This window comes from Somniosus microcephalus, chromosome 2 (genome assembly GCF_052327205.1).
Source record: "Somniosus microcephalus isolate GS21.2 chromosome 2, FLI_Smic_1.0, whole genome shotgun sequence".
NCBI classification, from domain to species: domain Eukaryota; kingdom Metazoa; phylum Chordata; class Chondrichthyes; order Squaliformes; family Somniosidae; genus Somniosus; species Somniosus microcephalus.
In genome coordinates, this window is record NC_140988.1 from 18,366,569 (window position 1) to 18,393,081 (window position 26,513).

At 44.8% G+C, this 26,513-nt stretch overlaps 1 protein-coding gene across 1 annotated transcript in view; it reads left to right on the forward strand.

Moving 5' to 3' along the window:
* The first annotated feature begins 2,411 nt into the window (after window positions 1–2,411).
* hadh (hydroxyacyl-CoA dehydrogenase) overlaps window positions 2,412–26,513 on the forward strand; it is a 39,346-nt gene continuing 15,244 nt past the window's right edge. Inside the window, exons 1-4 of the mRNA XM_086007093.1 lie at window positions 2,412–2,628; window positions 15,560–15,688; window positions 20,724–20,881; window positions 22,083–22,209. Of these exons, the coding sequence (XP_085863219.1) occupies window positions 2,518–2,628; window positions 15,560–15,688; window positions 20,724–20,881; window positions 22,083–22,209 (525 nt within the window). The 5' untranslated portion in view covers window positions 2,412–2,517. The remainder of the gene's footprint in view (window positions 2,629–15,559; window positions 15,689–20,723; window positions 20,882–22,082; window positions 22,210–26,513) is intronic.

Below are 26,513 nucleotides of genomic sequence, written 5' to 3' on the forward strand. Positions count from 1 at the left end.
GCAATCTCGACCTCCAGCTCGACTTTGAGCTGAGCTTCAAACCCCACATCCAGTTCATCACCAAGACTTTGGGATTCATTTTCAACTTGCTGCGCAGACTAGCGTTGTAGATCAGCCGCCTGTTATAGAAACTGTCTGATTTTCATTTCCATCAATTTCAATGGGACAACAATTGGAGGGTTTCTATAAACGGAAGGCTGATTCGCTGCCCCGGGTAACTGCCCGGGCGCAAGATGAAAATCTATCCCCTTCTATTTCTACCTTCAAAACATCACCAATCTTTGTCCCTGCTTCACCCGATGGGTGCTAACACATTTATCCCTGCCTTTGTCTCCTCCAAACTCACAGTTTACAATGTCTACCTGGATGACCTCCTGAGGTCCATCCTATACAAACTCAACTGTTCCAATCCATGCTAAATTTAGTACACTCATCATTTGTCAAGCTCCACTGTGTCTCCCCACCCCCCATTAGCCCCTCCCTCCCAGTGCATTGATTTCAGAATTGTCATCCCAAATCCCCCCATGGCCTTACCCCACCCTACCTCTGCAACCTGCTCCAGCCCTATGTCCCAGCTCATACCCTCCACCATTTTCGGTTTGCATTTCTGTGTACCCCCCTCTGCCTCTCCTCCACCATCAGTGGTACAGCCTTCAGCCATCTTGGCCTTCAATCAGGAGTTCTGCTTTTAAACCCCTCCTCCTTTCTGCTTCTCTCCTCATCTTCAGTCACCTCCTCAAAATCTACCTCTCCAACGGTTAACTCTACCACCTTTCTTCCACTTCCCACTCATTGTCTGTTCCACCCTCACCTTTGTGAAATGACTTGGGATATTTCACTATGATGAAAGTGCAAATTGTTATTGTAATTACAGAGTAATTAGTTAACGGCATTCAATGAAGGCCTGCATTGGGACTAGTCTATGAATCTCAAACTCTAAACCCTGCTCAAATATGGTACCATAATCTGGATGTACTCGTTTGAGCAACCCATAAACAAATAAACTGTAACTTAACTTAAAACATTAAAGGAAACTTAACAAATTAAATTAAAATTTGGTTGGCCAGGGTGATGATGCACTTCAGTCCCTGCGGTGCCCACCGGTCGCGGAAGGCCTCGAGCGTGCCGGCGGACACGGCGTGCTCCATCTCCAGGCATAATCTGGGTACCTGTAGCACCAAAGCTTCACATGTGGCAAATGAACAGCTAAAATAAAATTATGAGGGACCTAGATAGGTCCTTCCTATCCACTCTATTTCCCCTACCAGAGAGGTCAATAACCAGGGGGCATAGATTTAAAGTAATTGGTAGAAGGATTGGAGGGGTGTTAATGCAAACTCTTTTCACCCGGGAGGGTAATGCGGGTCTGGAACTCACTGCCTGAAAGGGTGGTAGAGGCAGAAACCCTTATCGCATTTAAAAAGTACTTGGATATGCCCTTGAAGTGCGGTAACCTACAGGGCTACGGACCAAGAGCTGGAAAGTGGGATTAGGCTGGATGGCTCTTTTTCAGCTGGCATAGACACGATGGACCGAATGGCCTCCTTCTGTGCCATAAATTTCTATGATTCTATGTCATTTTTATTGCATCGAAACATCTCAGGCACTGCTGCAGGTATTTTTAAAGATATTTTTGAGTGGTCTAGATGTAACTATCTGCAATTCCCTCCCTAATCCCCTTTACTTTCCTTTAAGGTGCTCCTTAAACCCGTCTCTTTGAGCAAGCTTTGACTTAATCCTCTTGATATCTTCTTCTTTGGCTTGGTGTCAATTATTTTATTATCTTTGGATTGTTTTGGGACGTTTTGTACCTTGAAAGCACAATACAAATGCAAGCTGTTGCTGATGACAGGACAACGAGACCCTCACCTTTCACCCTGTACAATGACTGATGGGTCGGTAGCTCGGCCCCATAGGATGATTGACAGGGCGGGGAGCTCCGCCCCATAGGATGATTGACAGAGCAGGGAGCTCCGCCCCATATGATTGACAGAGCAGTGAGCTCCGCCCCATACCATGATTGACAGAGCGGGGAGCTCCTCCCCATACGATGATTGGCAGAACGGAGAGCTCCACCCCATAGGATGATTGGCAGAACGGGGAGCTCCTCCCCAAACAATAATTGACAGGACGGGGAGCTCCGCCCGATAGGATGATTGACAGGGCGGGGAGCTCCGCCCCATAGGATGATTGACAAGGCGGGAAGCCCCGCCCCATAGGATGATTGACAGAACGGGGAGCTCCTCCCCCAAACGATAATTGACGGCGGGGAGCTCCCCCCCAAACGATAATTGACAGGGCGGGGAGCTCCGCCCCAAACGATGATTGACAGGGCGGGAGCTCCTCCCCATAAGATGATTGACAGAACGGAAAGCACCTCACCATACGATGATTGACAGGGCGGGGCTACGATAATTGAATGCTCTTGTGCAATGCTTGACAGGGGCGGGGAAGCGCCTCCTCAATATTGACGGCCGTCTCAACAGCTGCAGCCAAGTGGACTCCGCGCCGGGCATCATGGCGTTTGTCACCCACCAGTTCCTCCGCTCCATGTCGTCCACGAAGAGCCAGGCCATCAAACACATCGCGGTGATCGGCGGTGGCCTCATGGGCGCGGGCGTTGCGCAGGTAATGGGGTTTGGCATGGAGCAGCAAGCGAGCCCACTCTTTCCTTCACCGATCCTCCCCCCCCCCACACAACAGTGACTCGAGCCCTGAGTGACAGGTCAGCCCGCGCGCGAGGGAGGGGGGCGGGGTTGAACCCGCAGCCGCTGCTGGCGAGGCTGAGCAGGGCGCATGCGCGAGCCAGGTTGGCTTGGCGCTCGAAGCCGGGTTTGAATGCTAACGGCGTCATGGGCAACGTTCCAACGGAGCGGCGCGCGGCCCGTTGCCCCCAGCAACGCGGCTCGGTCCGGCCCGGCCTCCGCCAGATGCATCGATCAGGATTAATGTCTCCAATCAGTGCATTCTCCACACTTTTATAAACCCTGGCACGTTTTTATTTTCCTCTTTTTTGGGTGCACGGTACCTGCAGGAGGATATCAGCCTGTTGTATAGAAGATAGGAAATAACAACAGAAAATGCTGGAAAAACTCAGCAGGCCAGGCAACATCCATGGAGAGAAATTAGAGTCAACGTTTCGGGTCGAAACCCTTTTTCAAAACTGGAAAGATAGGAGCAGGAGTAGGCCATTCGGCCCCTCGAGCCTGCTCCGCCATTCAATGAGATCATGACTGATCATCCAAATTCAGTACCCTGTCCCTGCTTTCTCCCCATACCCCTTGATCCCTTTAGCCTTAAGAAATATATCTAACTAGGGCAGGTTGAAGAATTAGCATTTGCATTCCCAGGATGTGAGCTAGCAAGGCCGGCATTTGTTGCCCATCCCGAGTTGCCCTTGAGAAGATGATGATGGTGGTGGGCCACCTTCTTCTTGAACTGACACAGTGCTGTTGGGGAGGGAGTTCCAGGCTTCTGACCCAGTCACCGTGGAGGGGAAAAAAGAAAGACTTGTGTTTCTAGAGCGCCTTTCACCACCCAAAGCGCTTTACAGCCAATGAAGTAGTCTTTTTGAAGTGTCACTGTTGTAATGTAGGAAACATGGCAGCCAATTTGCGCACAGCAAGCTCCCACAAACAGCAATGTGATAATGACCAGATAATCTGCTTTTTTTTTAAATTAGTGGTGTTGGCTAGGACACCGGGGAGAATTCCCCTGCTCTTCTTTGAAATAGTGCCATGGGATCTTTTACGTCCACCTGAGACAGAGCAGGCGGGGCCTCTGTTTAACAGCTCAACCGAAAGACGGCACCTCTGACACTGCAGCGCTCCCTCAGTACTGCACTGGAGTGTCAGCCTGGATTTTTGTGTTCAAGTCTCTGGAGTGGGACTTGAACATAAGAAATAGGAGTAGGAGTCGGCCATTTGGCTGATCTACCTCATCTCCAATTTCCTGAACTATCCCCATATCCCTTGATTCCCTTAATATTCAAAAATCTATCGATCTCTGTCTTGAATATATACTCGATGACTGAGCCTCCACAGCCCTCTGGGTAGAGAATTCCAAAGATTCACCACCCTCTGAGTGAAGAAATTTCTCCTCATCTCAGTCCTAAATGGCCGACCCCTTACTCTGAGACTGTGACCCCTGGTTCTAGACTCCCCAGCCAGGGGAAACATCCTCCCTGCATCTACCCTGTCAAGCCCTGTAAGAATTTTGTATGTTTCAATGAGATCACCTCGCATTCTTCTAAACGCTAGAGAATATAGGCCTAGTCTACTCAATCTGTCCTCATAGGACAATCCCCCCATCCCAGGAATCAGTCTGGTGAACCTTCGTTGCACTCCCTCTATGGCAAGTATATCCTTCCTTAGGTAAAGAGACGAAAACTGTACACAATACTCCAGGTGTGGTCTCGCAACTTTCTGAATCAGAGGTGAGAAATGCTACCAACTGGGCCACAGCTGACACGATAAAGGAATCGTGATATACATCCCAAGTCAGGATGGTGCGTGACTTGGAGGTGGTGGTGTTCCCATGCACCGGCTGCCCTTGTCCTTCTAGCTGATAGAGGTTGTGGGTTTGGGAGGTGCTGTCGGAGAAGCCTTGGTGACTTGCTGCAGTCCTGTAGATGGTACACACTGCAGACACGGTGCGCCGGTGGTGGAGGGAATGGATGTTTAAGCTGGTGGATAGGGTGCCAGTCAAACGGACTGCTTTATCCTGGATGGTGTCAAGCTGCCTTCATCTTCTCTGGGCATCCCAAAGTGCTTCACAGCCAATCTCTGAAGAGCAGTTGCTGTTATGAAGGCAAATAATGTAGCCAATTTTTAAAAAAATATTTGCTCTTGGGATGTGGGCAAGCAACATTTATTTCCCATCCCTGGTTGCCGTGAGGGCATCAAGGGTCAACCATGTTAGTATGGGACTGGAGTCAGGTGTAGGCCAGACTAGGTAGAGGGGGCAGGTTTTGTCCTGCAGGATATAAGTGAACCAATTGGGCTTTAACCATGTTTCAACTTTCAAGTTTCCAGATGCATTGAATTTAGTTTCTCAAATTGCTATGATGCAATTTAAACTTGTAGCCTCTTCGTTGCTAGTCTCATACTATAATTCAAGACAGGGATCGCTAGATTTTTGGATACTAAGGGAATCGGGGGATAGGGCGGGAAAGTGGAGATGAGGTAGAAGATCTGCCATGATCTTATTGAATGGCAGAGCAGGCTCAAAGTGTCAAATGGCCTACTCCTGCGCCTATTATGTTCTTATGATCTTATAACTACTAAACTTGCACACAGCAAGGTATCAGGAGATTAAGTGACCAGTTAATGTTGGCCACAGCATTGAAAGAACTCCCCTGCTCTTCGAATAGTGCCATGGGCTCCTTTACATCCACCTGAACAGACAGGCGGGGCCTCCATTTAATGTCTCATCTGCAAGACGGCGCCTCTAATATTTCAGCTCTCCCCCCAGTTCCACGCTAACGTTTAGATTGTGTGCTCAAGTCTCTGGAATGGGGCTTAAACCCACAACCACCTGACTACGAGGGGAGAGTGCTACCAACTGAGCCAAACTGACATTAAAGTGTTAAGTTTTTAAACCCCCTTCTCAAAAAAAAAGTGCCATTTGCGAGCCTCAAGCGAAAAGTTCACTGTGTCATTTGCTTTTTTACAACTTGCAAAATATTAAAGTTAAGCTAGAGAATAGCAAAAAACAGTGGATAATAATTGTATAGCGCACCCTAAAGCTGTTGTTTGAGTTCAGATGAAGCACGTTACAAATATAATGACATTAGAATAACTCATTCCTTTTTGTAAAGAGTTTAACTGGCCCTTGAGTTCAAAGTTTGCCTGTTGGCAAATTAATTAATAACGAAATCTTTTTTTTAAAACTCTGAAGAGTTTATTTAACCTTTGGTTATGGATCGCCTGTGTGATTGCTCATGAGAGAACTTTTTGTAATATTTAGAAATGTGAAAATTTTGTAAAATTTGACCTGTTTTTGTAATTTGTTACTTGCCCTTATTGATTTATGCTTGTTCCCCTTTTCTGAATTTCTGTTTTCTTCTTTTACTTTAACCTTTCTAGTATCTAGTTTTGGTAATTAAGTCTTTTGTCGTCATCTTGTACCTTTGTTGTCCCTGGATTGTGGTGCTAGCCCGTTTTCAGCATTGCTTAATACAGCTGATAGCATGCCAGAATTACTGGGAGCCAGGGGAGGGGGGACATAACCAAAATAGTTGTGAGGGGTGCAGTGAGTGAAAAGAGGCGGAGGGATAATAGCTGGAAACTGGGCTGGGCTGGAGGGCACTTGAACTAGTACTGATCATGGGAATTGAGAGCAGCATGTAACCAGAGTTGCTGCTGGTTGGTATGGTCCTGAATTAGTTGGTATGGGTCCATGAAGATTCCACAAAGTTTGACCAGATTTTGATATTTCCCAGTCTTTCTCATGTCAACAACAACAACGTGTATTTATATAGCGCCTTTTAATGTAGTAAAACGCCCCAAGGCGCTTCATAAGAGTATTATAAGACAAAAAATTTGACACCGAGCCACATAAGGAGAAATTAGGGCAGGTGACCAAAAGCTTGGTCAAAGAGGTGGGTTTTAAGGAGCGTCTTAAAGGAGGAAAGAGAGGTTAAGGCAGGGAATTCCAGAGCTTAGGGCCTAGGCACGGCCACCAATGGTTTAGCAATTATAATCAGGGATGCTCAAGAGGGCAGAATTAGAAGAGCACAGATCTCGGGGGGGGTGGGGGGTTGTGGGCACTGGAGGAGATTACAGAGATAGGGAGGGGCGAGGAGGCCATGGAGGGATTTGAAAACAAGGATGAGAATTTTGAAATCGAGGCATTGCTTAACTGGGAGCCAATGCAGGTCAGTGAGTACAGGGGTGATGGGTGAACAGGACTTGGCACCAGTTAGGACACAGGCAGCCAAGTTTTGGATGACCTCAAGTTTACGTAGGGTAGAATGTGGGAGGCCAGCCAGGAGTGCGTTGGAATAGTCAAGTCTAGAGGTAACAAAGGCATGGATGAGGGTTTCAGCAGCGGATGAGCTGAGGCAAGGGCAGAGACAGGCGATGTTACGGAGGTGGAAATAGGCGGTCTTATTGATGGTGCGAATATGTGGTCGGAAGCTCATTTCAGGGTCAAATATGACACCGAGGTTGCAAACAGTTTGGTTCAGCCTCAGACAGATGTTAGGGAGAGGGATGGCTTTGGCCTTCCCAATATTTAATTGGAGAATATTTCTGCTCATCCAGAACTGGATGCCGGACAAACAGTCTGACAATTTAGAGACCATGGAGGGGTCGAGAGAAGTGGTGGTAAGGTAGAGCTGGGTGTCGTCAGCGTACATGTGGAAACTGATGCTGTGTTTTCGGATGATGTCGCCAAGAGGCAGCATGTAGATGAGAAATAGGAGGGGGCCAAGGATAGATCCTTGGGGGACACCAGAGGTAATGATGCAGGAGCAGGAAGAGAAACCATTGCAGGTGATTCTTTGGCTATGAATAGATAGATAAGAATGGAACCAGGCGAGTGCAGTCCCACCCAGCTGGACAACGGTGGAGAGGCGTTGGAGAAGGATGGAGTGGGCAACTGTGTCACAGGCTGCAGACAAGTTAAGAAGGATGAGGAGGAATAGTTTACCTTTGTCACAGTCACAAAGGATGTCATTTGTGACTTTGATGAGAGCCGTTTCGGTACAGTGGCGGGGCGGAAACCTGATTGGAAGGATTCAAACATGGAGTTGTGGGAAAGATGGGCACGGATTTGGGAGGCGACAACGCATTCAATGACTTTGGAGAGGAAAGGGAGGTTGTACATGGGGCAGTAGTTTGCAAGGCTGGAGGGGTCGAGGGTTGGTTTTTTGAGGAGAGGGGTGATGACGGCAGATTTGAGGGAGTGGGAGGCAGTACCTGAGGGGAGAGAACCATTAACAATGTCAGCTAACGTGGGAGCCAGAAAAGGAAGTTGGGCAGTCAGCAGTTTGGTGGGAATAGGGTCGAGAGAGCAGGAAGTGGGTCTCATGGACAAGATGAGCGGAGAGGTCATGAGGGGAGATCGGAGAGAAACTGGGCGGGCTTAACAAGGTCAATCAGGGGCAAATCCCGCTGGTTGGCCAGAAGATGATGGAGGCGGGACTGAGACCCGACAAGCAGCAGTCCCGCCTCCAACCTCCTCTCCATTCACAAAATCCAGCCCTTTGAGTCCTCGGCACAACTTGCTTTCCCACCCATCTTTGTATCATCCGCAAACTTGGCTACATTACACTCGGTCCCTTCATCCAAGTCATTAATGTAGATTGTAAATAGTTGAGGCCCCAGCACCGATCCCTGTGGCGCCCCACCCCACTGTTTGTCAACCGGAAAATGACCCATTTATCCCGACTCTCTGCTTTCTGTTAGTTAAGGGGTTTAAGAAGATGGTTAGCAGAGGAGAATAGAAGCCAGGGTTTATTTTTGCATTCCAGAATGATTCTGGAATAGTGAACAATTTTGGCAGACGAGAGCAGGACCCGATAATGCATTATGTGGTCCAGCCAGACCTGACGGTGAATGGCTGAACCAGTTGTCCGCTATATCCGCTCAAGTCTGCGTACCTTGGACTTAAGGGAACCACCAGGGTGAGAGAGAGTAATTGTTTTCATAGGGACTAGGGCATCAAAGGTAGTGGTGAGGGTGTGGTTGAGAAGATCGGTAGCTGCAGAATGGTATGTTGGCCTTCGTAGCAAGAGGGTTCGAGTACAAGAACAAGGATGTCTTGCTGCAGTTGTACAGGGCCTTGGTGAGACCGCACCTTGAGTATTGTGTGCAGTTTTGGTCACCTTACCTGAGGAAGGACGTTCTTGCCATGGAGGGAGTGCAGCGAAGATTCACCAGGCTGATACCTGGGATGGCAGGAATGATGTACGAGGAGAGATTGTGTCGATTGGGCTTATACTCACTGGAGTTTAGAAGATTGAGAGGGGATCTCATCGAAACCTATAAAATTCTGTCAGGTCTGGACAGACTAGATGCAGGAAGGATGTTTCTGATGGCGGGGAGTCCAGAACCAGGGGTCATAGTCTAAGGATAAGGGGTAAGCCATTTAGGACTGAAATGAGGAGGAATTTCTTCACCCAGAGAATGGTGAACCTGTGGAATTCTCTGCCACACAGGGCGGTGGAGGCCAGTTCATTAAATATATTCAAGAAAGAGTTGGATATATTTCTTGAGGCTAAAGGGATCAAGGGATATGGGGAGAAGGCAGGGACAGGGTACTGAATTTGGATGATCAGCCATGATCTCATTGAATGGCGGAGCAGGCTCGAAGGGCCGAATGGCCTACTCCTGCTCCTATCTTCTATGTTTCTATGTTTTCTATGAAATGTTGTGGTGAATGGAGGACCAAAGGCTGGACAGCTAGGATTTCGTAAGTGCAGTTGTGAGAGAGTTGGGAGAGTTTTTTTTCCCAGGGGGCGGACACAGAAGGAAGTAGGGTTGAGGGGGGGGGGATGGGGTGTGGAAGGGGGATGTGGGTGGAGAGCGATACCAGGAAGTGGTCAGAGATGGCCTTATCTGCAAGGTCGAGGAAGTGGCCGTGAATATGGGTTGGGGCGTTTACATGGAGGGAGAGATTAAGGGAGGATAGGAGGGTAGTGAACTCAGAGGAGAGAGAGCACGATAAATTGAGATGGAGGTTGAAATCATAGAGAATGAGAAGTCGCTCGGTGCAAAACGCCTTCATTCTTTTTCTTCCTTGGGCCCCCTCTCCATCCCTGGCATGTCGTTGCTCATATTTACTCAGCACCTCCACATAGAACACACACTTCGAAAGAAGGCTCGCCATATGGCGGAAATCTTAGGGCTCCTGTTTCATAATCTACCATTTGATGCATTGATGAACTGCCAGAAATGTGCCAGGTCTCGGGATGTATGCATAAAATTGTATTAAGGGTCAAATGGCCCAATTTCTTTTCTCCTTTTTGAAAATACAAGTTTAATCAAATTAGTTTTGCTATTTTTGGACCCCAGGCAAGCAGTCACCTATTTGGAAAAAGAGGTGCAGAGGGAAATCAAAAACAAAAGGGAGATGGTACTTTTTTTAAAAAAAACAGACGGCAATGGCTTTACTGATGGTTCAGAAGTGGTCGCTGCCTCTGAGCCATTCCACAAGGTCTGGAGTACATAAGAAATAGGAGCAGGAGTAGGCCATATGGCCCATCGAGTGTGCTCCGCTATGCAACAAGATCATGGCTGAACTTCTACATCAACTTCACTTTCCCGCACTATTCCCATATTGCTTGATTCCCTTAGTCAGCAAAAATCTATCGATCTCAGTCTTGAATATGCTCATAAACTGAACATCCACAGCCCTCTTGGGTATAGAATTCCAAAGATTCACAACCCTCTGAGTGAAGAAGTTTCTCCTCATCTCAGTCTTAAATGGCCGACCCTTTATCCTGAGACTATGCCCCCTAGTTCTAGACTCTCAAGCCAGGGGAAACAGCCTCTCAGCATCTACCCTGTCAAGCCCTCTTAAAATTTTATAAGTTTATACGTTTCATTGAGATCAACTCTCATTCTTCTAAACTCCAGAGAATATCACAGAAACCCCACAGTGCAGATAGAGGCCATTTCGGCCCATCGAGCCTGCACCGACACATATCCCACCCTATCCCCGTAACCCCACGTATTTAACCCCCCTAACACTAAGGGTCAATTTATCATAGCCAATCAACCTAACCCACACATCTTTGGACTGTGGGAGGAAACCGGAGCACCCGGAGGAAACCCACGCAAACACGGAGAGAATGTGCAAACTCCACACAGACAGTCACCCGAGGCCCGATTCGAACCCGGGTCCCTGGCGCTGTGAGGCAACAGTGCTAACCACTATGCCACCGTGCTGCCCGGTGTAGGCCCATTGTACTCAATCTCTCCTCATAGGACAGCCCTCTCATCCCAGGAATCAAACTAGTGAGCCTTCGTTGCACGCCCTCTAAGGCAAGTATATTCTTCCCTAGGTAAGGAGACCAAAACTGTGCACAGTACTCTAGGTGTACTCTCACCAAGGCCCTGTACAATTGCAGCAAGACTTCTTTACTCTTATACTCCAACCCCCTTGCAATAAAGCCTAACATACCGTTTGCCTTCCTAATTGCTTGTTATGCCTGCATGTTAACTTTCTGTGATTCGCATACAAGGACCCCCAAATCCCCTCCGAATACTAACATTTACTAGTCCCTCACCTTCTTCCTGATCTAAGCTAGCTGATCTCAGGCAGCACAGCACCAAGAGTTACAATTGGTCGCTCCTGAGTTTGGGAAGGAAGAGTTGGCCAACATTCCTGATCACTAACCAGCAACCCTGCTGGAAGTGCTTGTGCACAGACACCTAGTGAGGATAGGATTGAGCTTGGCAGTAATGCCCTTCACTGTCGGAAAACTCATTGTCACATTGTCAAAGTTTGCAGGTGAACAGTAGCCACTTGCATAAGTTACTGGACAGCGACCGGTACTTGTATAGGAGTGAGGAAGTTGATGCCTTCAGAAGAGGGGAGAAAATTGAACCAAAAATATCTAAAAGTTGATCGAATAACTGGATTGATTTATCCTTCTAAAGAGAGATGTTTGTTCCCTCTTGTTGGAGTGCTAATCTTTCAAAAATTGTTATATAAACACTTTAGATATTTTGGCCTTGACATAAATTTATTAAGCACCCTTCACAATCTCTGGCGTCCCAAAACGCTTCACAACCAATAAAGTATTTTTGAAGTGTAGTCGCTGTTGTAGTTTAGAGAAATGTGGCATCCAGTTTGCACAAAAAAAGATCCACCAAACGGCAATGAGATAATTGACCAGATAGTCTCTCTTTAGTGATGTTGATTGAGGGATAAATGTTAGCTGGGCAGATACCGACAAATACCTGATGCATTCTTTCGATTTTCCTCTCTCTCTTATGGTAGTAGAATAGCTAATCCATTCACTTCTGCTATTATTCTGTAGTGTAATTTCAAAGCCTTAGGGGGGAAAATTCGGTTGATTTGCACCTCCCATTAGCGCCCTAAGAGGGTGCTAATGGGGCGCAAAGCAACTAGCGCCTGGGCGCGGCGGCGCTAATGCCTCCCACGAAATTCAGCGGGAGGTTAGCGGCGGCGGTAACCGTTAGCACACTGTTGGATCTACAGTGTTTACTTTTAGTGCATAAAATATTAATCAGGGCTGTGATTTCTTGAGTCGTTCAATTCTATTGCCGCACAGTGTCCAGAATTCCAGTTTAAAAGAAATCCAATCCCAGTTTGAACTCTAATCTTATCACAAGTTGTTTACATTTTTGAATGTCTGACTACGTGTTTAATATTGCACAATATTGTAGTGCTAGATGTATGTTAAAGGGAAAAAAGCAAGCTCTGCACTTGCATAGCACATTATCACTTCTGTTGACATTATTTGGTAGTATTGGTTAAGGGAGGAATGATTGGCTCTAACACTGGGGGAACGTCTTGTTCTTCTTTAAAAAGTGTCACGGAATCTTTTTGTCCACGGAACAGGCATACAGTTGCTCAGTGCAATGTTTCATCTGAAGGACAGAAGCTTCAACAGTGCAGTACTCCCTCAGTGCTACATTAGAGTTTCAGCATAGGTTATGTGTGCAAATCCTAGAGTGGAACTTGAACCCACAATGTTCTGATTCCAAGGTGACAGTGTAGAATAACAATGGCACCAACTGGAATATTGCAAAAGTCCAGGATGAGTAAAGGCCATGTATTTGCCTCCTCAACCCTGACCCTCTAGCATTTCAGCTCACTCAGCCAAGCATTCAATTGCATTTTTAACTCCCTTAAGGTCTCATGTTAACTGATGGATCATTCCAAACATTTATGTTCCTTTCAGCAATTATTTTTTTTCTCTAAGATCTGTTTTCAATTTCCCCTTGTTGAATTTATGAAATTTCCCCTATTGGTCTATTTATATTTTTATATATTTAAAATCATGAAGGGTTTAGATAGAGTAAATAAAGAGAAACTGTTTCCAATAGCTGATGGGTCAATAAAGAGCGGGCACAGATTTAAGGTGATTGGCAAAAGAACCAGAGGCGACATGAGGAAAAACTTTTTTACGCAGCGAGTGCTTGGGATCTGGAATGCACTGCCCGATAGGGTGGTGGATACAGAGTCAATGGTAGCCTTCAAAAAGAATTGAATAAATACTTGAAGGAGAAAAAATTGCAGGAATGTGGGGCAAGAGCGGGGGAGTGGGACTAACTGGATTGCACTTCGAAATATCCAGCTCAGACCCGATGGGCCGAATGGCCTCCTTCTGTGCTGTACCATTCTATGATTCTATGGTCTGACTGACCTTCTGGATTCACCTTTTATAATCGTCTGGGTTCACCCTTAACCTTTCTCAAATGGACCATACTAGACTATAGACCTTGAGCGTCTCTCATCTTTCATCATAGCTCATCCCCATTACACCTTTTATTTGCTTTTCTCTGTACCCTTCCAATGCACACAATGGAGTAACCAGAAGTGAACATAGTATTTGAAATGGCGTCAAGGTTTTTGTATCCCAACATTCTGTTCTTTTTGTGCTTTTCTTAATTGCTTTTCTGCATTGTTTTGACACAAAGTAATGTCTAAAGCTAATTCACAGCTTGCTCAGTTAGAACTAACTGAAATGAACAGCTGGTGATAAAAGCAACTGTTCAGATACATTTTTTGTTTTCTTAACTACTTACTGTATTTTGCACACTTTGGAGTCCTGCAACATGTGCCCATAGTATTCTGCATATTGAGTGCGTATTTCAGACGTCGGTGCGAAAGGCACCAAACAAATCTCATTGGGATGGAGTTAAAATAAAATTGAGGGGGTTTTGCCCCTGTTCAGTCTAAGGTGCGGCTTGGGCACTGGTACAAGTTCTGAGAATAGGATTGCTATGTGAGTAAAGATACTAATACAAGAAAATGCCTTTATAAAGAGGCGTGTTGCCTTTTTTAGATTAAAAAAAATAACTTGCTGGTGTTTTCAGCGGGGCAATTAATAAAGATTAAAATTTGCATTTTGTTTTTAGGTAAACGATACTGCAATAAACTTTTTGGAGGAAGGGTTTAATAAAAACATTCCGGGCTAACGTGTTCTCTTTCCCCTCCTCAATCTAATACACACATTGGCAGCACCTTGAACAGGTTTAAACCTAGTTATTAACCAGTGAATGTTATTTGGTTCATCTAGTTGATCCGTTCCTAAACATAGAATCGTAGAATGGCACAATAGGAGGCCATGTGGCGCTTGCATAGGAACAATGGGCCACATCGTAGCTACTGTATCTAGTCTGCTTTTTCCTGACCGCTCTTTAATATTTCTCTTCATGTTTATCAAATCCACTTGGGAATTTCACATTTTAATAATGCTTTTTTTGTGAAAAAAATTCATTGAAGCTTCCCCAATACTGGCTAGGAAAAAGGTACACTGCTACAAAATAGTTCTAAAATTTGATATTTAATACTTTTCAACCAGATTTATGTGTTAATGCTTTTTTATTACTTTAGAAAAAAAATAATGTTGATAATCGAGTATATAGTCCAGCGGGCTACCTGTAGCTTAATACTTTAGGGACAATTCCCTTTTTTATGTTGTTTTATTCCTCATTGCTTCCATTGTTGCACAGATTCCAAAGCTGACATACCCTCCCCAAAAATGTACAACTGAGAAACAGCCCTGAATAAAGGCTGGTGGCCAAGGTCACTGCTTCACGGTGACTGAATTAATCAAACTCCTTGTTATTACACTGGATTTAGGAATTTTATTGGTGTTTTGGGATTGTATTCTGCAATTCAGTTTGTTTTTCTGTGTGCAGTACTACCCAAACTATCTCCCTCTCCACACCATATAGTATTTCTGAACATGATCAACTTTCCTTCCACGCTTTGCCCCTCTTAACATCGATGTCCAGTTTTCTTGGCTCACCCCTCTTTTCTTTTTAAAATCTGGCTTTCTACATGATCGTTTCAGTTGTGCTCATTTACGTTTCATTCATAAGCCTAACATTAAACTCCACCACATTGTGGCCCCTGTTTCCTACATTACAACACTTCGAAAAGTAATTAATTGGCCACAAAGCGCTTTAGGACGTCCCTGAAGTTGTGAAAACCACTATCTAAATGCAAGTTCTTTTGGTTCTGTTGCCACGGTATTTTCCAACTCTAATCTGCTCTACTATCTTTGGCCTTCAAAGTCCAATAGCAGCCTTGCTTGCGTGTAACACTCTAATATTGTCTCTAGGATTATGTTTTCTCTTCAATTGCACTTTTTATAGATTTTCCAACCTGCCTCTGGTAAATTGAAGTTAGCCATAATATCTTCCCTTGTTTGACTATGAAGTTCTTGGTTCTGTCCTGTCTCCTGGCCTGGTCTCGAGCAGACGCTCTGAGTTGAGAGAACTCCTATTGTGGCGTTTCATTTTACTGTGTGCTTGACTAGAGGTTTTTTCGCTGGAGTTAAAAGATCTTGTGAGTGTTGTTGAGTTGGCTCAAGGTGTCACTGATGGACCGATGTTTCTACTTTCATTAGACAGCTGCTGCAACAGGACACACGGTGATACTGGTGGATCAGGCTGACGATATCTTGAAGAAATCATTGAAGCAAATTGGAGACAGCGTTGGGCGTATAAGCAAGAAGAAGTTTATAGATAAGCCTGAGGTGATGCATTGACATTAATGAACTTTGTAAGCGTTTGTATACTAATTCAACAAACTATTTTAATATGTGTTGACTGTTGCCATTTCAATGAAAGCTTGCCAAACAGTATTCTTGTAAGATTTGATAGTGGGATCTCTATTGTCAATTGGGTATGAATTAAAAAAATTACTCTCTAATGTTTCCCTCAAATAATCTAGCAACAGTAAATTCCACATGTTTGTGGGCACGGCATGACTGCCCATCGGATCTGAGTGAAGTGATTGGTCAATGGAAACCATGTGGCCACTACATCTCAGCTGGTACGATAGCAAAATATTAATGCAGTCATTTTAATTCACCGCCCCATTCCCACTCAGACCTCACTGTACTCGGCCTCTTGCATTGTTCCACGGAAGCTCAGCGTAAACTCGAGGAACAGCACCTCCTCTTCCGATAAGGCACTTTACAGCCTTCCGGACTCAATAATTTCAGACCATAACCTCGGCCCCCATTACATTTTTACTTATTTTTTATCCACACCTTTGTTTTGGCCTTTTCCCGCCCCCCCCCTTTTTTTCTCTCCCACATGGCAGCTGTCTCCCATTCTGCCAGCGCATTTCACACCTAATCTGAGCCGTCTTTTGTCTCCACTAGTCCTGTCACCATCTCGTCTCGTTTTGAATACCTCTTAATGTCTCTTCACTTCTCTTTTGTTCTCTCCCAGCCCGGCCTTTTAATCTATTTCATTTCCCGTGCTTTTTCAGTCTTGACAAAGGGTTTGACCCGAAACGTTGACTCTATTTTCTCTCCACGGATGTTGCCTGGCCTGCTGAGTTTTTCCAGCATTTTCTGTTGACATCTCAGCTGGTCATTGGACATAGCATAGTTACAAAGGGCTCATCTTTTTATTCTTGGCCAGTCCCAGTCCCAGTCCCAGTCCCACTCCCAGCACAGGCCCTAGTTTTGTTTTATAACTATTGCTATTAGGCCACTTCGGCATCACACCTTGGCTTTGCCTCTTCTCATCCTTCATTTGGTCCTACAGTGATCACTGTCATTCTGTAGTTTCTTGTTAGATGGTTGCATTTCACTGATCTGTCTTGTCAGAACAGTGCAATCTCCCACTAATGTGGAAAGCACACACTGTGCACTGGAACATAGTGAAATATTCAATCTGATTTGTTCTGTTGTTGCCATCACTCCCAGTTTCAGTAGCATTCCAGCTTTTCAGAAGCCAGGAATAAGTTTTCATATAGTGTCTTTTGATTAAACTGTAACTGAATTTTAAGAACTGCTTTAGATAGTTTAAATAGAGGTTAGAAACTAACTCCCCCCCCCCCCCCCCACTTTGCAATTTCTCCCCCTTTTCTTCTGATGGGAGATGGTTCCACGAGCTTTGTTTGCTGAATGGCCATTCATCATGTGTTAGCCTTCACATTGAATGCTAATGGGCTAAAAGTGGGTGTTACAGCCGATCCTGATCCTGTCCTTTTCTCTGTGTGCACGCTTGTACACTTCAAATCAGGAACAGGAATCCTGGTGGAATTTTCCCTACTTAACCCAGGTGCACCAAGACCAATCACATTTCCTTCCGCCATCCTGGCGGAGATCTGCTAACTCGGCACAAGTGAGAGTCATACATGGGACCATTGCTAATCTGTATGAGTCAAAGCTATTCGGGCGACATTTTCGAATATTTAAAAAAAAAAAACGTTTGTGAAAATTGAGTGTTTGCTCTTTAGCATCTGTCATCAACTTCTGTATGTTAAGCTAACAAATCTGTCATGCAAACAGTTTAACCTATTCGCTTTAGGCTATCCCTCTTAGTTGTACCACTGTATTGAATGTTGATCATCAGAAGCCACTAATCGGCGAAGATGATTTGAAGTTATTTAATTTTATCTTGCTCTTTGGGGGCCTCTGCTGTCAGAAGGCCACAACTGCACTATTACAACTATTTTTAATTTTCTCTGGAAAATTTTCTTCCTTCCTGTCATCTCCTTCAAGGTTTAACTCCAAAGAACCCTTCTTCACATGTAAGCCATGCTGATGAATGCTGGTGTGCATTTTGACTATGGAGGACATCACAGATGAGACCAATTATAGTATATGAAGCAAATTATAGTGCCCCACCTCTACTCTGGGTAAAATCTGCTAATTCAGCACAGATCTGGGATTGAACCTGCCACCTTCCTGGACCCAAATGGGTCATAGTCCAGTGACTGCAATAATTCTTCAAAGCAGATATGCATTCTGCTGATCCTACACCATAACTCCTCTATGTTGTGCACTAGATGGTGTGTCTGTCATTTCGTTTTCCACTGTATTATACTGATTAGAAGCAGCTTTTAGAGCAGATGTCTTGTGTTAATATGACAACATGAAGGTTTGGTTCAGTATACCATAATTGGAAAACATTTTATACAGCCACTATTCTAATCAGCAATTGTAATGCAAAAAAAAATAACCCTAAGCGTACCCAACAAAATGCATTTTTATCGCACCTTTTAATATAGACAAATGTTCCAAGGCACTTCAGAGATGTAAGAAAAACTGATGGCAAGCCAAAGAAGGAGATATTCAAAGGGGTAACTTTAAGCTTGGTCAAAAAGGTTGCTTTAAGAAGGGCTTTAAAAGGGAAGGAGGCAGAGGGGAATTCCAGAGAGTTTGACCTAAGTGGCTGAATGGTGGAGTGAAGGGAGGGTGGATGCACAAGAGACTCGGGTGAGAGGGATGGAGAGTTTGGTTCAAGGGGGTTGTAGTGCTGGAGGAAGTTGTAGAGATGAAGAGTGGCGAGACCATGGATGGATTTAAACACAAGGATGATCATTTTAAATTTGGGATACTGCAGGTCAGCGAGGACAGTGGTGAGCGGGACTTGATGCGGGATAGGGTACCGGGAGCAGAGTTCTGGATGAGCTGACGTTTATGGAGGGTGGGAGGGCAGCCAGGAGAGCTTTGGAGCAATTGAATCTGGATATGATAAAGGAATGTACAAAGGTTTCAGGAGGAGATGGTCTAAGGTAGGAGTGGAGGCAGACAATGTTACCGAGGTGGAAGTAGGCAATCTTTGTGATGGAGAGGATATGGGGTTGGAAGCCCAGCTCAGCATTGAACAGGATGCCAAAGTTGCGAACAGCCCAGCTCAGCTCGAGACAGTGGCAGGGAGGGCGAAGGAATCGGTGGTGAGGCTACATAAGTTTGTGGCAGGGGCAAAAGTGGCATGTTTAACTGGAGCAGTTAAGGTTCTTCTAAGACTGGATGTTGGACAAACAATCTGATAATGTAGAGGTAATGGATTGCTTGAGAGGGTAGAGCTGGGTGTTATCAGCGCACATGTGAATGCCTGAGGGGCAGCATGCAGACAAGAAGATGGAGGAGCCAAGGATGGATTCTTTTGGGGGACTCCAGAGGTGACAGTGAAGTGTTGGAAAGAGAAGCTATTGGTAGAGATGCTCTGGCTACGATCTGATAGGTAAGAGTGGAACCAAGTGAAAGTAGCCCCACACAGCTGGGCAGTGGAGGAGAGGTGTTGGGAGGGGGATGGTCTGGTCAATGGTTTTGAAGGCTGCACAGAGGGGAAGTAACGATAATGCATCACAGTCAGAGAGAATGTTCTTTATGGAGTTGTGGGAGAATGGCACCGATCTGGGAGGTGACAACACATTCAAGGACCTTGGGGAGGAAGGAGAAGTTGGAGATGGGGCAGTAAATGCGGCCTTGCCAGCATCCTTCACATCCCCCCAAAAAATGTCAAAACGGCTTCATCTAATTCCCTTCTCCTCTTCCTGTGCCCCTCAATGTATGAGGACCTTGCTGTATGGAAAATTATGGGTGTGAACTTTCATCCTACTGTGGCACAATATTTGGGGTATTAAACTAATCATAAATCAGATTTCTTTTTTATGAAGGTCTGTTCGGACTCCTTATTACAGTGCTCCATGTGTGGAATTGAGTGGTAGTGGCTGTGACTGTCTCGCCTACATGTTGGACAATATTTTTTCTTTTGATCTAAAACTTCAAAGCTTGAATTTTGGGCAATTTAGGCTTTTTGGAACAACCATAATTACATTTTAAAACTTCTGCTGTTGATTGCAGTCTAACCCCAGTTTTTTTTAAGCGACCACGGCTAAGTTGGAACAGGAGTTATATTGTAATATTTGGTTTGTAGCCATTCAGATGTGTCTCTGTGGACTAGCATGTTAAACACTAACCTTGGTGGAATTCTATCTGATTCTGTTCGTGCTTGAAACTGTTACAGGAGAAAGAATGCCCTGAGGAGCAGTTTCAGAATAAAATACTCCTTCCTCTCTACAATTGTTTTTAAATGGGGGAACAAGTCTCCAGTCTCTAAGCAGATAACTTCAGTTTAGTAACTAGTTTTCCTACCTGTGCAGACTCATTACTTTGGGGTCCCTATTTGTGCCTGGAGCTGCTCTGATGACATGGTTATGGGGACATCCAGGAATAGCTTTGTTCACATATATTTTGGACTGATTTGCAGGCACGTGTGTTGGGAAAGTTAGTACCAGGATGGCACTTCCGGATCATCATCCAGACCCGTCTGAACAGCTAGTTTCAGTGTAAGTGAGTGGAGGTACTCCAGGATGTACATGGGTTGCCCCAATAACATACATCATCAGAGCACCTCCAGGTGAAAGTGAGTACAGGTATATGGGAAAATGTTCATGGGTCAGGAAATTAGTTCCTAAATTTCTCAATTTAAAATACATTGTAGATGGAGTACTTAACTCTCCAGGAATTCTTTTGAATCTAGAATAATTTAATAATAATCAACCGTGACATGGGAACAACCACTTTATTCTTAAAAAAAAGACTGCCAATTAAGCTGCTTCGACAAGTTGCAAATTGTCAATGCATCGCTATAATGGTTTAACTTTGCAGTGACGTTTTAGAACGTAGCAATGGATAACCTATTTTAGTAATAATTCATTCACAGTACATTGTCGCAGGGTTGCTGATAAAATTGTGACTGAACATAAGTGGGAAACACAACTGGATCTTGCTGTTCATTACTGCTCTCTTCCAACACTAGGCTGCTGCAGAATTTGTTCAGCAGACTCTTCAGAGGATCAGTACCTGTACAGACCCTGCCTCTGCAGTGCACAGCACAGACCTAGTCGTGGAGGCTATTGTGGAAAATATTAATGTTAAACAGGAACTTTTTAAAAAACTGGATAAGTTTGCTTCGGAGTAAGTATTTGAATTATATTTTATTCTCCCAGTGGAATAAATAAATAAAGACAGACTTGCATTTATATAGAGCCTTGTAGGACCTCGAGACGTCCCAAAGCACTTTACAGCCAATTAAATAATTTTTCGATGTGTAGTCACTATTGTAATGGAAACGCGGCAGCCAATTTGCGCACAGCAAGGTCCCACAAACAGCAATTAATTAATGACCAGATAATCTGTTTAGTGGTGTCGGCTGAGGGATAAATGTTGGCCAGGACACCGGGGAGAATTCCCCTGTGCATAGTGACGTGGAATCTTTTACATCCATCTGAGAGGGCCTCGGTTTAACGTCTCATCCGAAAGACGGTACCTCCGATAGTGCAGCATTCCCTCAGTACTGCACTGGAGTTTCAGCCTAGATTATTTGTCCAAGTCTCTTACTTAACAATATACTGGTTCTTTTGTGGCATACCCAGTATATTTTGCTAAATAGATACTGATGGATCCACAGAGGATAATGGAAAAGGGACTTTCCAGCATGCCACTTTTCGTTGGTGAACTGATCGTAACTTTAAGTTGTAGGATGTTGCCTCAGTAATTGCTAAATAAGCTCATTATTATACAATAGAGCTATGCTGACCATTCTCTGGCCAGTAATTCTTGATTCTTTGTAAGTGCAAAGATGTGCGGGTTAGGTTGATTGGCGATGATAAAAATTGACCCTTAGTGTTAGGGGAGATTAAATACGTGGAGTTACAGGGTTACGGGTATAGGGCTTGGGTGGGATGGCTGTCGGTGTAGGGACAGGGTGCTAGGGTTTGGATGATCAGCCATGATCTCGTTGAATGGCGGAGCAGGCTCGAAGGGCCGAATGGCCTACTCCTGCTCCTATCTTCTGTGTTTCTATTTCAAAGTGAAATTGATATATTGCTCCTTCTTGTTTTGCATTTTATGATGCTGAATTGGTACATTGTGGAAATGATGGCACAACTTTTTAGTAAGACGGGGAACCTACTAAAATTTGAAGAGATACTGGAAGTGATTAAATCCACAGCCATAATTGTTTTGGTTTTTACAAGTATTTACGCTTAACTTTCCATCATCGTAAAACAAGCAGATTTCAAATATGCTTTTAATGGAACATGAACAGCAGTAAGCTTCCTTGCAAGTATTTTGTTATTTTGAAGAAGTAATTTTGTTTCCTTTGTTATCCTAATAGGAAAACTATTTTTGTCAGCAACACCTCGTCACTGCCAATCACAGCAATAGCAAATGCTACAACCAGACAGGACCGGTTTGGTGGGCTCCATTTCTTCAACCCTGTACCCTTGATGAAGCTAGTGGAGGTTTGTTTTCACTGTTTTCTATTACCTGCAGAGAAAATGGAAAGGATTAAAAAAAACTAGGATAAAGTTTTAAAAAAAAGTTATTCCCAGCTATCTTCTGTTAAGTTGAGTCAGAGAATCATTAATCTGTGTTTAAATCAGAATATCACAGCTAATGATTTACCAATGTCTCTTGTTGAGTCTACAGCACAGAAACAGGCCATTCAGCCCAACTGGACTATGCTGGCGCTTTATGCTCCACAGGAGCCTTTGCCTGCCCCTCTTCATCTAACCACAGTGTCAGCCGTGGCTCAGTGGGTAGCACACTCGCCTCTGAGTCAGAAGGTTGTGGGTTCACAGTCCCACTCCAGGGGACTTGAGCACATAAAGCTAGGCTGACACTCCAGTGCAGTGCTGAGTGAGTGCTGCACTTTCGCAGGTGTCGTCTTTTGGATGAGACGTTAAACCGAGGCCCCGTCTGCTCTCTCAGGTGGATGTAAAAGATCCCATGGCACTATTTCGAAGAAGAGCAGGGGAGTTCTCCCCGGTGTCCTGGGCCAATAGTTATCCCTCAACCAACATAACTATGCGCAAATTGGCTGCCACGTTTCCTACATTATAACAGTGACTACACTCCAGAAGTACTTCATTGGCTGTAAAGTGCTTTGAGACGTCCGGTGGTCGTGAAAGGCGCTATATAAATGCAAGTCTGTCTTTCTTTAACCCTATCTGCATAGCCTTCTATTCCTTTCCCCCTCATGTGCTTATCTAACTTCCCCTTAAATGCACCTATGCTATTTGCCTCAACTACTCCATGGGGTAGCATGTTCTACTTTCTGAGTTAAGAAGTTTCTCCTGAATTCCTTATTGGATTTATTGGTGACTATCTTATATTTATGATTTTGGACTCCCCCACAAGTGGAAATATTTTCTCTACGTCCATCCTATCAAACCCTTTCAGAATTTTAAAGATCTCCAAGGTCACCCCTCGGCCATCTCTTTTCTGGAGGAAAGCACCCCAGCCTGTTCAGCCTTTCCTGTTGCGTATATTCTCTCAGTTTTGGTATCATCCTTGTGAATCTTCTTTGCACCTTCTCCAATGCCTCTATATCCTTTTTCTAATATGGAGACCAGAACTGTGCACAGTACTCCAGTGTGGTCTAACCAAGGTTCTATACAAGTTTAACATCACTTCTCTGTTTTTCAATTCTATCCCTCTAGAAATGAACCCTAGTTCTTGGTTTGTCTTTGCTATGGACTTAATAACTTGCATCACTACTTTTAGTGATTTGTGAATGTATATCCCTAGATCCCTTTGCTCCTCTACCCCATTTAGACTCTTATTATCCAAGCAGTATCTGGCCTCTTTATTCTTCCTACCACAGTGCACCACCTCATACTTGTCTATATTGAAATTAATTTGCCAATTACACACCCATTCTACAAGTTTATTAATGTCGTCTTGTATTTTGTCGCATTCTTCCTTATGTTAATTACAGCCCCAAATTTGGTGTTGTCCGCAAATTTTGAAATTGTACTTCCGATTCCAAAGTCCAAAGAAGTACAAGGGCAGCAGGTGCATGGGAGCACCGTCACCTGCAAGTTCCCCTGCAAGTTGTACGCCATCCTGACTGAGAAGTATATCGCCATTCCTTCAGCGTCCCTCCCTAACAGCACTCGGGAGTACCTTCGCCACACGGACTGCAGTGGTTCAAGAGGGCGGCTCACCACCACCTTCTCGAGGGCAATTAGGAATGGGCAACAAATGCTGGCCTTGCCAGTGACACCCACATCCCATGAACACATTTAAAAAAAAATCGATAATGTAAATTGTGAACAACAGTGGTCCCAGCACTGATCTCTATGGAACACCACTTCACACCTTTTGCCAGTCTGAGTTGCTACCTTTAACCCCTGCTCTCTGTTTTCTGTATTGTAGCCACTATACCTTCATTCGCCACAATTATACTCCCTCTTGGAATATTCTGAATATTTAGTTCGTTAAAATTCTGATGACTGAGGAGAAATCTTTGCTGTTGAAGACACCCATACATTCTGGAGGTGTGGTTTCCCCAAAAATATGGAATGGGTGCTTTTGATAACCATTTTTTGTTAAAAATTGTCTCTGAGGACTGGTTCAAATATCCACTACGTTTCCCTTCTTCCCTTCCTCTCATTTCCCAAAACAAACCGTGTGAAATGCAGAACGCCTAGCTGATACAAGTTATTTTGTAATGAAGGTCAGCGCTGTTTGTTTAAAGCTTCAGTTTGTCCCAGAGACTTACATAGAATGTACAGCACAGAAACAGGCCATTCGGCCCAACTGGTCCATGCCGGTGTTTATGCTCCACATGAGCCTCCTCCCACCCCTCTTCCTCTAACCCTATCAGTGCTACGGACCTCAGCGATGACCCTTGTGTACTCCGTAGCCGAGTACAGTGGACCAGAAGTAGCCACACTCGATTTGTTGATGCCCAACTGAACACTGCAATGCGGTGCATCACTAGAATCCTCAAGTCAACCCCAACAACCTGGCTGCCCGTGCTGTCACACATCGCTCCCCCATCCATTTGCCGCGACGTCACAACCCTCCGAGAAGTCCAGCGAATCGTGGAAAATGAAGGTCTCCCCATCCACCTCAACAACGTCCCTCACCACCGCTTGAAGTCGTGCAAGCCCTTTTGGATTCACACGCTTAACCTTTGATAATGCAACTTTAACCCTGATACAGCTTGAAAAGCTGAATGGAGTTCACAAGAAATCATAAACAAACATCTCGTGAAAGACCTGATCCAGAAGCTCCCTGGCTTCGACCTTCCGCGAAGCTTATGGGCAACCCTAAACCGCATCCGCACAATCCTTGGCAGATGCGGGATACTTGATGCATAAATGGAGAATTAAAAACTCTCCAGTGTGCGACTGGTCACCCAGAACAGACCATGGAACATATAACGACTCAATGCCCGATTCACAAATACAAAGGAGGCATCACAGCAATACACGCTGCTACTCCTGCCGCAATATCTGGCTTAACCACCTACATGTAATATTGTAGTAGTTGCTCTACATCTACATCAGCTATACAAAGTAGTAGTAGCATAACCTTCCATTCCTTTCTCCTTTGTGTGTTTACCCAGCGTCCCCTTAAATGAATCTATGCTATTCGCCTCAATTACACCTTGTGGTAACGAATACCACATTCTTACCGCTCTCTGGGTAAAGCAGGTTCTCCTGAATTCCCTATTGGATTTATTAGTGACTATCTTCTATTTATGGCCCTAGTTTTGCTCTTAAGAACATGAGGTAGGAGCAGGAGTAGGCCATTCGGCACTTCAAGCCTGCTCCGCCATTCAGTAAGATCATGGCTGATCTTCTACCTCAACTCCACCTTCCCGCACTATCCCCATATCCCTTAGTTCCCTTAGTATCCAAAAATCTATCGATCTCTGTCTTGACTATGCTCAATGACTGAGCATCCACAGCCCTCAGGTAGAGAATTCTAAAGATTCACCACCCTTTGAGTGAAGAAATTTCTCCTCCTCTCAGTCCTAAATGGCCGACCCCTTATTCTGAGACTGTGACCCCTGGTTCTAGACTCCCCAGCCAGGGGAAACCTCCTCCCAGCCAATGTTCCCTTTAAGCTGCGTGGCCACACAGCGCTCTGGAGCTCCCGTACAGCTGGCTCACCAGCTTTTAAATGGGAAAAACCACGTATGCGCAGTATTTTAAATGGGTCACGCAGCCCCTGAAAGGGGCCGAGCACCAAAAAAAATTAAAGGAACATTGCTCCCAGCATCTACCCCGCATCTACCGTTAAGAATTTTATCCGTTTCAACGAGAGCACCTCTCATTCTTCTAAACTCTAGAGAATATAGGCCTAGCCTACTCAATTTCTCCTCATAGGACCATCCCCCCATCCCAGGTACCAGTCTAGTGAACCTTTGTTACACTCCCTCTATGGCAAGTATATCCTTCCTTGGGTAAAGAGACCAAAACTGTACACAATACTCCAGGTGTGGTCTCACCAGGGCCCTATATAATTGCAGTAAGACTTCTTTACTCTTAAACTCCAATCCTTTTGTAATAAAGTCCTAACATGCCATTTGCTTTGCTAATTGCTTGCTGTACCTGCATGTTAACTTTCTGTGATTCATGTACAAGGACACCCAGGCCCCTCTGAATACCAACATTTTCTAATCCCTCACCATTTAAAAATATTCTGCTTTTCTATTTTTCCTATCAAAGTGGAAACATTTTTCTACGTCTACCCTATCGAACCCTTTCATAATCCTAAAGACCTCTATCAGGTCACCCCTCAGCCTTCT